At 41.0% G+C, this 12,528-nt stretch overlaps 1 protein-coding gene across 8 annotated transcripts in view; it reads right to left on the reverse strand.

Moving 5' to 3' along the window:
- Window positions 1-2,416: 2,416 nt before the first annotated feature.
- sema6dl (sema domain, transmembrane domain (TM), and cytoplasmic domain, (semaphorin) 6D, like) overlaps window positions 2,417-12,528 on the reverse strand; it is a 144,761-nt gene continuing 134,649 nt past the window's right edge. For 4 of the 8 annotated variants that reach the window (XM_048167922.1, XM_048167923.1, XM_048167920.1 and 1 more), the window contains 14 exons: window positions 12,395-12,496; window positions 12,148-12,238; window positions 11,286-11,405; window positions 10,921-11,009; window positions 10,182-10,399; window positions 9,964-10,095; window positions 9,606-9,761; window positions 8,886-9,059; window positions 8,390-8,530; window positions 8,137-8,214; window positions 7,914-7,972; window positions 7,537-7,593; window positions 6,896-7,066; window positions 2,417-5,947 (listed from right to left, as the gene is read on the reverse strand). In XM_048167922.1, coding sequence (XP_048023879.1) covers window positions 4,656-5,947; window positions 6,896-7,066; window positions 7,537-7,593; window positions 7,914-7,972; window positions 8,137-8,214; window positions 8,390-8,530; window positions 8,886-9,059; window positions 9,606-9,761; window positions 9,964-10,095; window positions 10,182-10,399; window positions 10,921-11,009; window positions 11,286-11,405; window positions 12,148-12,238; window positions 12,395-12,496 — 2,880 coding nt within the window. In that variant the 3' untranslated portion in view covers window positions 2,417-4,655. The remainder of the gene's footprint in view (window positions 5,948-6,895; window positions 7,067-7,536; window positions 7,594-7,913; window positions 7,973-8,136; window positions 8,215-8,389; window positions 8,531-8,885; window positions 9,060-9,605; window positions 9,762-9,963; window positions 10,096-10,181; window positions 10,400-10,920; window positions 11,010-11,285; window positions 11,406-12,147; window positions 12,239-12,394; window positions 12,497-12,528) is intronic. The other 4 variants (XM_048167924.1, XM_048167925.1, XM_048167926.1 and 1 more) reach the window with 4 other exon arrangements.

The following is a 12,528-nucleotide window of genomic DNA, read 5'->3' on the forward strand; positions in this document are numbered from 1 at the left end:
CGGATACCGTCAGGCTTCAAGGGTCATGAGAACGATCTCAGAGGCAAGGGCCCCCTCCATAAAGCGCCTTTACATCCAGAAATGGTCTAATTTCTCTAACTGGTGTTCAGTTCGGAATTTAGGCCTCATCAATTGCGAGATCGTCTCAATTCTCACGTTCCTGCAGGAACTGCTGGTGGGCGAGCCCCCTCCACAGTCAAAGTGTATGTGGTAGCTATCGTGGCAAATCGTACTGTGATGGCATGCCAATCAATTGGAAAACACAACCTGGTCATTAAGTTTCTCAGAGGGGCTAGAAGGTTGAATCCTCCCCACTATTGCTCAGTTCCATCATGGGAACTCTCCACCATGCTCAGTGCTCTTCAAGGCCTTCCCTTTGGGCCACTCAAGTCATCTGACCTTCGGTCTCTCTCGTTCAAGACTGCCCTTCTGCTGGCTTTAGCATCAGTCAACTGAGCTGGAGATCTGCAGGCACTATCTGTGAAACCTTCTTGCCTGGAAATCAGACCTAATGACAGTAAAGTGATCCTTAGGCAGAGGTTACATGCCAAAAGTGCTTTCTACCCCATTTAGAATAAACTCCTAACTAAGTGACACAAATTAGGTTAATGGCACAAAATTCATGTGCTTCAGTAATTTATTTGCATTATTTTCGTTAAATTATTTGAACATGTTAAGGATTTTGAATTAACCACATGCATTAACGTGTTAACGTTGACAGCCCTAAAAAAGAAAAGAAATGCATACAGGTTTGGAATGAAAAGATGGAAGTTTTCATTTTTGGTTTAAAAATCCCTTTAAAGGGTTAAAGGGGCTCTATGTAGGAATGACACCCAGTGTTCAAAATAGGTACTGCAGTCCAAATTCAAAATATTGTTTGGCCCGCCCCCTCGTTCAAAGACGTGGGTTGCCAGCAACAATTGGGAGCACAATTCACAATGAAAGCTAAGGAGACTTGAACACTGTAAGCTGATGAGTTGATTAATCTGTTTTAATATGCTGTCGTTCATAGAGATATTTAGATGGATTCAGAGGCTTTTTAGGTCAAGTAGAATCTGCGAATCTCTGACCCAGTTTGTTTGTTGGTTTCCATGATTGCAGTACGCTGTGTTTTCCGCCAACTGGCAACCTGTGATGTCGAAATACTATTGGATAAACTGGCAGCACATGGTTTTGCACAGACCAAAACAAAGATAGACATTCCGACACGGAACGCACATTTTCAAAGTAGAATTTCTGGCTGTAGCATTGTTTTTATGAGGAACAAGTAGGTGAACTTAGCATGTTTCCTAAATATCTGCAAACATATCAGGGTATTTTTATGCTTTATTAAAGTAAAAATCATACATAGAGCCCCTTTAACATCCTCTAGTCATTCAGATTAGTCAGAATTGAAAATATATACACTACCATTGGGGTCGGTAAGATTTTTGTAATGTTTTATTTATTTCATTTATTTGATCAAAAATACAGTAAAAACAGTAATATTGTAAAATATTATTACAATTTAAAATAACTTTATATTTTAAAATGTAATTTATTCCTGTAGAGGCAAAGCTGAATTTTCAGCAGTCATTACTCCAGTGTCACATGATCCTTCAGAAATCATTCTAATATGCTTATTTAATGCTCAAGAAACATTTCTTATTATCTATGTTCAAAACAGTAATGCACATCACTGTTAATTATCTAAACACTATGCAAATCGTGTAGTAGACAAGGGAACTTCACAGACTTTCCTCTTTAAGAACTTCTTAACCATAACTAGACTCATTTGGTGGTAAATTCTTGACTATACCAGTCCAGACATGTCTGACCTACACATTAAAAACATTGGCCACTTCTGAAATTCTAGTGAAGTCTCTCATACGATCTTGGATACCTGATGCTATCAGTGTGTGTGTGTGTGTGAGCAAATGTGTATGTGTCTGTACTCTGAGCCAGTGGAGCAGATGTTGGGTGCTCAGCTTACAAATGACTTTGGAGGATTTCCCAACGAGATGTGGAATGGCTTATTCTCCACCGAGATTTCAAAACAAGGGTCTAAAAATAAAGTCTGTGCTAAGTCTCTCATCAGTAAAGACGATAAAAACATCAGTCGTGCAGCACTGAATTTCAGCCTACAGGTTCAGCATGCAGAGGGACTGTCAGAATGTGTTGGGTTTCAGTGATCCTTTACAAAAATTTTGCATTTCAGAAAATTTGAATTTAAACTTACTTCAAGTTTAAAGGAAGAGTTCATCCACCTTTTTTCCATTTACTCACCCTGAGTGGAGTCACACCAAGTTTGACATCATGGATGGCAAATCCCATGATTCTCAGATGTCTCGTACAGATTATTATTATTTCATCTATTTTACAATTATGTGTTACAGAGGTATCATTCTTTATTACCAAATGATAGAAAAAAAAAAAATTTTCTGTGCAGTAATATTTTATTTCAACTATACATGCCGTGTTAAAAAAAGTCAACAAAAATATTCTTAAACAATGACTGTAATTATTTACACTTTCTCAGTACAGCTTTACAATATCTACACATTAAAATATTTCAGAAAAGAAAAACTGCCAATGTTTGCACAGTATTAAAAATAAAAGGTAGACCAGTCTGGTTTCTTTGCACATATATTGACTGAACAGTAAAGGCTTGAAGTCAGATTGCAGATTTATATTGCAATATACAAGGCAGCTCAACACAGGACAATTTGAACCAGAGCACAGGATCAACTCTCTCTCCTTTAAAAAAAACTGATCTTTAGCAGATGATGATGCATCAGCGTCCGCTTAGTTGCTCAAATACAATCAGAACAGGTAAACAAACATTGAGCTTTGGGCTTTAAGAGGCAAGTTTTACCGTAATACACTTAAATTCCCAAGTAATTTCAAGCAAACTGTGATTTTCTAATCAAAGATGTTCCTCTCTAAAACACATCTTTTTTGCCTCCCCATTAAATGTGAAATATTGTGAGTTGAGAGTCGCGTGATAAACATATTAGATTCATAATACATTCATTACATGGCATCTTATCATCACAAATTAGCACCTTCCAGAAATGCATAAGAACGAAATAGCAATAAGAAAATGGCTAAGAAATTATTGTAATCTTTGTTTGCATTCATTTTCATTCTAAAACTTTCTTCTATAAAAAGAACCATTTTGAGGGACCGGCCATATCATAGCATCCCCCATGCAGGACTGGAACCACTACAAACATTGAAGGGGCACCCTTGCCCCCACTCCAAATATTCAGATTATTAGTAATTTCCAAAAAGTTTACCTTCTCTGCTCATATTAAGCAAAAAATATATTTGTTTGATGATTGTGAAATGTCCAAAACCAAACCAAGCTCTCATGACTTTAATAAGGCACACAAATACACAAATCCAGGTCAACTTGCCTTGAAAATGTCCATACTTAAATAGTTGTATATTTACAATAACAATATCACTGGCACGACTCTGCAAGACACACTGGTAAGGTATTGCAGTGATTCTACACTTATAGTGAATATGCAATTGAGGCCTCTATTCTTTAAAACAAGCAGAGTGAAGCTTATCTCTCGGATAGGGTCTAGTATAGAGCTGGTATAAAGTAAGGAATGCGCAGTTTTCAGTTTTATGTAATACTTTGCCCAGGAACCAAGAAGCATGCTCTCTAAAATGGTTTAAACTGGAAGAAATATGTAAGATTTCAGAGGGAAACAAAAATTATTTGAGAAAGAACTTCATAGACCCAACAGCAGTATTTGGCATGTAGGAAAGGAGAGAGGTTGATCAATGATCTGCCTTATGTCAGAGTTGAAAGTTGACTTTATGGGATTACAGGATTCCCATTGATTTTCTGGAAATAAAAACAGAACATAGTACATTTGACCAGCGTGATCCTGTGCTCAGTCTGTGGGTTTAAAAGCTTGCAGCAGCTTGACACGCACAACCGCTGCATGGAAAGTCACACTGGAGTTAAACACTGTCATCGTCTACACTTAGCAGCACAAATGTAGAGGGTGAATTTACCCTGTGAGTTTTAAAATCAGTAGTCCAAGTAGGAGCCCTGGACATTTCTTTTGCACGCATAAATGATTAATTAATGTCTGGACTTCTGTGTCCAAACACATCTGATGTTAATGCACCTTAAATGGGATTTAGTTTTATGACAGCGCTGACTCAAGCTTGTTCTCAGTTTACTGAAAAAACATGGACAATGAATGCACACTGGTTAGCCCCAGAGACTAATCAAACACAGACACGCAACATGTCCATTTGACTCTGTCTGTCTTCTTGAGAGATATCCAAGCAAGAACACCAAATTTTCCAAACAGTCTTACAAATACAGTTCACATTGATGGGGAGAACAGTGCAGGGGGGAGCATTCACTGCCCGATCGCCACAGCAACTACGCAGCTGCTTTACGTTGCACGCCAGCTGTGACCTATGACCTCAGGCGTCCCTGCCGCCTTAAAGATCAGAATCCATCACCTGTCACTCAAGCGTGATGGGACATGGTCATTGAGAACTAGCACAACTACCCGAAACAGAAGCTCTGGCATCCGTTTCATTTCCTTTCAAAGGAAATGGAGACTGGCATGCCATATTTCTGCGGGCCAAGCACTTTTACTCTCACTGTTCATTCAAAGAGTAAGATCTTGCTAAGCATTTCAGTAGCTATACTTGTTCACTGCCCTCATTTGTGCAGTCTGTGGTGCAAAACCGTTGGGTTTGGGTGGCACATCGGGCTTTAACGATGCTGTCCGTTTGATGGATGTTCGTGGTAAAGATCCGTGACCACTGTAGCTGCTCTGTCGGGATACAGAAGGTGACATAGCCATTGGTACCCCGTGAGAGTCTAGTCTAGTGGGTGGGGTAGGAGTTGGGGGCATGTACCCACCTCTGTTCATACTAGGTTGCCGGGACACTATGGCCCCGCTAGGTGAGTGCAGCCCTTTGGGCGGCGAGGATATGGAGTGCCGCTGGGAAGAGCTGCGGTGATATCGCTGTCTCTCGAGAGTTCCCATCTGCCCTGTGGGTGATGTTGGTGTAGTCGGCACATCCAGTCTTTTAGTCGGGCTATTCCTGGGTAAAGATGAAGAGGGAGAGTACAAGGAGGCCTCTCGGCTTGGGACTTTAGGTGGAATCTCCGTTGGGCTTACAATGGGTTCCAGCATTAGGTGCTGTCGGGATTTCGGCATCTCCACCATAATGGCTTTTGGGTTGCTCTCATTCAGGTGCTTTAAGAGGTCGTTCAGCGTGTTCCTGGCATCCACAGTGCGCCGCTGGTCTTTACGACCAGATTTGGAACCATGTTGATCACTATTCTGGATCTTCTTTTCTGCTTGAGGCCCTTCAGGAGTGCTGAAGGATGCCCTGTTATCATGTGTAGCATTGGGCAGTACCACAGCACTAGGGATGTGGGGGTTGCTAATGGCAGAATGGGGAGGTGGACTGGAAGGAAGGAATTGCGGGCTTTTGGGTGGTCCATCTTTGCGAGAGCTACTTATCTTTCCATGAGCTCTCTCCCACTGGTTCTTGATTGGCTGAAGGCTCTTCTGTTGCAGTACAGGTGTGGACTCGGGCGTAGGCAGTGCTGCTAGTTCCGGTGGCTGGCCGCTCAGGAGCATCGTCTTAGTGTCTCCGGTGGTTGGCACCTCCCTCCCATTGCTCAACAGGTTGGTGTAGAGTTTGGGAGAATCCATATTGGGTTGGTACTCTTTGACAGGACTGTCGAACAGACCGTTGAGCTTGGCAAAGCTGCCAGTCGAATCAGTGCAGGACTGTGCTGACTCTGCGTCTTTTTGGATTTTGCGTGGAGTGCGAAGGAAAGCATCTCTATAGCAGTAAACAACCATGCCGGCGATGAATGCACCAAGCAGGAATGCAGCTAACACACAGGAGATGAGGATGTTCATGTGCACCATCTGGTTAGATTCACCTGCTTGTATTTCCCACACACCTGGAACACAGATAGCCAAACTGCATGTTAGCACACTCACAGTTGATCACTGAACAACCCTCTATTGAAGCAAAAAGTCCTTTCCCCCCAAACATGCTCAACCATTTGGTGTTAATCAAAAGTGTACTACTCTTATTTTCAACATTTTAGAAACTATTTAAACAAATCGACCTAGCAAGAAATTCAGAAAATACAATGAGGTACCCTGTGATTATATTAGTGAAGGAGGCAAATTAGTAAAGAGACGTGGTGGAACATTTTATTGCACAAGGGTTGCAGTATCAGGTGAGTTAGTATGTTCTGGTTTTACATGAGAGTTTTCCCAAAAAGAATTAACCCCACTGTCTTTGTCTAGTACCCGAGGGTGAGTTGTGTTAGCGTCCGCAGATATTCGAAAGAGTTAGTCAGTGAATAATGTTTCTTGAGAGGTGCTTAAAAGTGTTGCTTAGTGGCAAGGCCTTTGGAAGATTTCCTAAAACCCAAAACAATGGGCAGAGAAAGAAATAGATGAAAGAAGATAAAGATGTAGCCATTTAGGACAGACCGAAAAAAAAAAAATCCCATAGAAAATGCATGAAACTAAAATATATATAAAATAAAGATAAAAGTGGAGAACAAAACATTGGAACAAAAGTTGGAAAAATAATAACAAAAAGCTTTATATGCTGATGGAATCTGAGTATAGCTGCTTGTACCATCTCAATACACTTCAAGACAAAATGGCATTGTGCTGATCTGAAAGTTTTCAAGAGCACATGCATTAGGAGCCTGTATCTCTACTTTGCTAATGTAGTGTGACTAACTCCAGAATTGCTTATCATGCCATTCTGGTAAGGAATGGGCTGCTATCAGAGATGTATGGACTTTCGCATATGACTAGCAGCCCTAATAGCAGCTATTACCCAGAATTCCATGCAGCAGCGCAGAGCGCTCTGGTCAAGGCCTTACCCTCCAGCACACCTGGTATATGCTCAACAGAATGTGAAGTGGCTGGGTCATCGTGGAGCACAAATTTCCGTGAGCCAAAGAGTTGGGGAATCTGAGTGGGGATGGTTTGGGGTGATTGTATGGGTTCAGAGGTCGCGGGCACTGTGACTGACGAAGATGGCAACTCCATGTCTGTAGCGACAAACAAACTGTTAAGAATCGGAGCCCATGATAGGCGCAACGTAACGATCGGGGTTAGTGCATACTGACAGGACTGACATATGTCAGTTTATATGATTCATTAAGGTTATTTTTTAGAGATTGACTCTGATGTTGGACCATTACAGGTAAGTAATGGCTGTGCAGAGTCAAATGTAAGGAAAACTTCAGCCTGAGAGGAGGGAAAGGATGAAGACTATCTCTAATAGAATGAGACGACGACAGGGAGATGATAAGATGGAGGCAGCACATATCCATGCAAGAACAAAAGCATGAATGAATGAAAGGATGGAAAAGCTGGTGATGAGAGATCAGGTGCCCTCTTAATGATAGTGATGATGGTGTGATGAAGAAGTAAGTAGCAGCAGTAGAGGAAAAAAGAAAGGGAGATTTGGAGAATGATGAACTCAAGGAAGAAAATCAGTGCAGTACAGGAAACTAACCAGAGGTTGGGTCGCCATATGATTTGAAATCTGGCGCTGATGTAGTGGCCAAAAATTCTAAAAGAATTAAAGGAACAGGAAATCAGCATAAAATAACAAAATAAAAGTTTGAAATTATAAAAACGCTTAAAACTGTTTTTATCAAATTATCAAAAAAGTGTTTGTTTTCCTCTGGTTTACGCTGTATCGCTCTTTCACTTGCAGGTGTATGTTTCTGTGATGTTCAGGCCTACATAATGTATGTGTATGCATATATGTTTAATTGTCAGAGGAATTAGTATGATGTTTCTGTGATATGTGTTAATTTCCATCAGCTGTGAGTGTGAGGGGGTTATCGCGGTGAAAACTACTATCTAATGTTTCTAAAAACAGCTCACCATGACAATCGCCGAGATGAACCGTGTTGCCGTATTCAACATCTTGCTCATAACCAGTTCTGCAAAACAAGAAAAGAGAGAGAGATAAGGAATTTGGACTAATGGGTGAATCTCTAGTTTAGCTTTGCAGAAAATAGGTCAGTTATTCTGTTTAGCATACCTAGTTTTTCCCTGTTGCATTTTCTAGGCAAATCTGAATATTTTTAATGATTGTAAAACTTACTGCATAGCTGCAGGAATACGCTCACAAGCTCCATGTGATATCCACCCACAGTACGGGTCTCTAGAAGCAATACAAGACCTGCAACACAAAAATTAACGTTTATACGTACACAATATGGAAAATTAACACACCTCACAATGGTTGAGGAGGTTTTGTGCTGTTCAGACTTATAAAATGAAATGTGAATTAGATATGGCAAAAAATGATTTTGCTGCCTGCATAAAGCCTAAATAGAGCTGCATTCAGCACTCACTTTTGACAGGAACTGTGTCGTTCGCAGCGGCTGAGTGGTATTCTGACCACACAGCTGGAAAAGGCCACATATAGCGTGTGGGTGTCTTTATCTAGGTGGAAAGACAGAATTCGCCGATCATCCTCATTGCTGGATAAACACCTGGGAAAAACAGAACAGAGGGAGGGAGACGGTGAAGAACAGTTAAATCACATGTTATCTGATCTATCTGTCAGTCACTACTTTCTTTAGCCACACAGTTTAGCAGGAAAAAAAACACACACTGCAGAGAGAAAGTGAAAACCTTTTACTTTCACATCAAACATATCTAATCTCATCTCAAACGATCCAAAACTCTCATTCAGGTCAAAAAAAAAGACCATTTCATTTCTGGGTAAATAGCCAAGACAGTTTCATAAAATAACGCTTCGGTCTACAAATACATTTCTTACAATCTAAAGACAAAGAGAATCCGTCTAAAGACTGATCATGAGATAATTATAGGATGAGAACATACTTGGCTTGGTTGAAAACATCAATCTCCTCCAGTAGTACGCTGTCATTTAAAGACAGCGGGGATGTCTTGGCCAGAACTTTCAGCACGATGCCTGCCTCAGAGCCAATGAAAACCACTGTGTAATTCTTATGGGGTCCTGCAGTGTTATCAACGGCGAGTGCCGTTAGCCTATACCTACAAAGAAGAAGGAAAAACACTTGAGCACAGGGCTGCTTTTCAGTTACAAGGAGACGCCTGAATTACAAAAGCTGAACTTGATCAGGCACAGGACAAAACATGTTGAAACACGACACAACTATCAAGACCTGGACTAGTTCATTTAGGTGTGCCAGGTGTGCCAGTTGTTTAGAACGTGAAACCAACACTCTTTGCTGGGAGGGTTATAAAACGTTTACCTGATGCTTATTTAACAGCTGACACTGGGTCTAGATGTTCTTATGTAATTATATTTAAAATCTGTGCCAGTATTTGATTTCTTTCAGATGGGTATCAACAGTTTTTTTCTAATTATGAAATTTAACTATTTCAGATAAATCCGCTTTTAAAAAAGTCAAATAAAAAGGAGTTGGGTTTACATGTTGATCATATGGTCTCTTCCTGTCAAACTGGGCGCAGTACTTAGACTTTCCTGTTAGTCAAAAGTCTTGGTTGCAGCAAATCTTGCTATAGTGCCAGAACAAGGTTTTGAGACTAGGCTGAATGGTGGCACTTTGCCCGTACCTGACTCTTGTTTTGGTGAACCACGGTTCGTCTCCAATGGAGGGGACTGATGTGTCCATGAGTGGGTGTGACTTGATGAACTGAAGGGTCTCGTCTGGAAACTCGATGGAGGTTTTGTAGGACTCCGCTGAACCATGTCCTGCACAGCAGCCGGGTCTGAAAAGACAAAACACGCACACATGCAGTTCCGGTTGAGAGAAAGAGGGCAAAGAGCCATGTGCCACATGCCTGTAAATCTATACCCGCCTCCATATGGCCACTGCTCACACAGGTTAAATATGCAGCATGTCCAATTATCGCATGTTAATTATTAATCTCGCAATGATTAGCCCGTCACGCACTAGTGCCGTGCACCAACCTGGGCTTGGGGAGCTTTTCCTCTGGAAATGGTGTCCACACTGAATCTGCCGTCTTCTGCTCTTTGAAACGGCCACGGAACGCTTTCTCAATGTCCGCCATGGAGAACGCACACACCGCGGATCCAGGGATACTGAATAAATCAGAAACAGTGTTGTTAGCGCTATTCAGCCTGTTTTCATTTGGAGATTTTGTGGAAAGGATTGCGACGAGCTTTACCTGTTCAACTGGGTGGTGAAAACTCCAACCACAGAAGGCACCCCATTAATGTCGATGATGTCCGTAATGGCCTGAAGGACGTCAAAGTAGAAAAACGATTCTCCAGGAACGGAACAGTTCAGGCGAGCCTTAACAAAAGATGTCCAGTGTTTCTCCAGCACCCGCTGAGACCCTCCCATGTCATTTTTACAGATCCTAGCCACTCTGGAGTAAACCGCCTGCGGTGAGAGAAAAATAGCGGGAGAAACTCAGCATCGCTCTCTAAATAATAGATCTATCTCCCAGGCGGCTCAGTTGAATCTAAATATACGCAAGAAACATTTTTTTCTCTTATAAAACAAAACTGCAGTGTGCTAGAGGGCTTGAATTAGCACCATGTAACCATCTTAATAATTCACTACTGTAAAACCTGCTCTCGATGCAGGTGTTGACTGCAAAATTAACTAAACTTAAATATTCATTAGTCTGTGGTACAAAGAAGTCGTTATATGGGCCAATTTCAAGCAAATCCTGAGGCAACGGATGATATATTAACCCTCAGGGACAAATGCTCATCTCTAAATAAAAGCCTTTGAATACTACAGTAACTTACAGATCAGAACTGTATTATCACAGATTTTAGATACCACAGTATTACCATCACTGTACCACGATACCATCACATTACTTTTTGCGCATGTTTTGTGAACTTTAGCATCTGTAGCAACATTAGCATTGCACATTAAGTTGCAAGTCATACCTTTCCCAAGTTGTTGTGCTCGGCTGCGATTTCTCGGAAAAAGAAGTAGACGAAATCCCCATAATCCACGGCGTGGAGGAAATGTGGTTCTGAAAACGAATGAGAGAGAAGCATTAGCATCTCCATCGCTGACCCCAAGTTAAATTTTCATGCGTTTTTGTTGGCTGAGTGCAATGCCTGAGTGTTGACCTAGATTGTGCCACAGAAAGCTGGATTTTATATTAACGCCTGCCATTTTCTGTTTTTATTGACCCACTTCTTTAAGGTACGGCTAGAGGTTATAGGTCAGATGTGTACTGTGTTCAACAATTTTAGCAATGTTAGCATAAAAATACAGACTAGCAGACAAGCAAGAGTTTCTGTACCTTTTAACCACTTTGAGTCATACTTGATGGTGCGAAGGGCAGAACCGTCTCCCATGCTGCGATAAATCACAGCATCGCTGGCCAGGAAGTCCGCCACCGTAGCCGAGTACAACTTACCGTCTATGACACAAAAATATGTGTGTTTACAATACACTTCAGCTTCATTATACAATTTGCATACAACTCACGCAATGTACTTGGAATTCAGCACACATTCACCGAACACTAAAGGCCCATTTACACTGAGAACGAAACAGAAAAGCGAAACGAATCGCAAAGGAAAGGTCTATTTAGACCAAACGAAAAGAAAAAAAAAACTCAAAAGCACTCTGATAATTTATATTCTTAAATGCAAGACACAATGTACAAGGTATTTCATTGCATTTTTTGCTTTTTACCTAATTGTTTCTGCTATTTTATGTTACAGGAACTACAAAAATAAATAATCCTCCTTTCTAAACAATCTTTCTAAATAATACCAATAATAATAATGAATACAAATTCTGGTTTAATACAAATCTAGTTCAATTTAGTAAGTTTAGTGCTTAAAACAAGAAAAATATTTAGATACTTTAACTGGAAAACAAGCCAAAAATGCTGATTGAAAGGTTTTTGCAGTGTGGCCTGTACAGACTCATTCAGATACACACGTGACATCACACTGACTGTACTAATTTTTGCCAGGTTGTGCCGTTCCTGTCTGTATACTAACAGAGCTGCTGCGAAGACAGGACGCTTTCGCATCTGATTTATGCGTAACATCAGTCTCTGCTCTCATTGGAGCGTTAATTTTATCCAAAACCTTTAAAATTCATGGCAAAGTTATTCATCATCCTCCTCATTATCCTGACAGCTCTCATACCAGCAAACAGGGCAACGTTTGTCTGCTTGGCGTCAAATGGGCATCGGGCCAAACCGCTGATCTCTTCCCCATCAAACTCCAGGTTATCCAACTAAAAAGAGACGGAAATAGATAGAAAAATATAGAGATGCTGAGTTCTTATCTTCATTGTACTGTAAAACTGCTCCCATTCACATTAACCAGTCACTTATTAAGGGCAAAACAACAGCCAGACAGTCACGTAGACCTTATAAACAGCATGACCTACCCTGTAGTAACGGCACATGGGGTTGAAACCATTTGTTCCACAGATGAACACAAGATCATCATTTCTCGGAACCAGGACTTTAATGAAATTATGGCACTCGTCCTGAGAGGAAGACAAGACAGTGAGATTAATGG

The sequence above is a fragment of the Megalobrama amblycephala genome, linkage group LG19 (genome assembly GCF_018812025.1).
Source record: "Megalobrama amblycephala isolate DHTTF-2021 linkage group LG19, ASM1881202v1, whole genome shotgun sequence".
NCBI lineage: Eukaryota > Metazoa > Chordata > Actinopteri > Cypriniformes > Xenocyprididae > Megalobrama > Megalobrama amblycephala.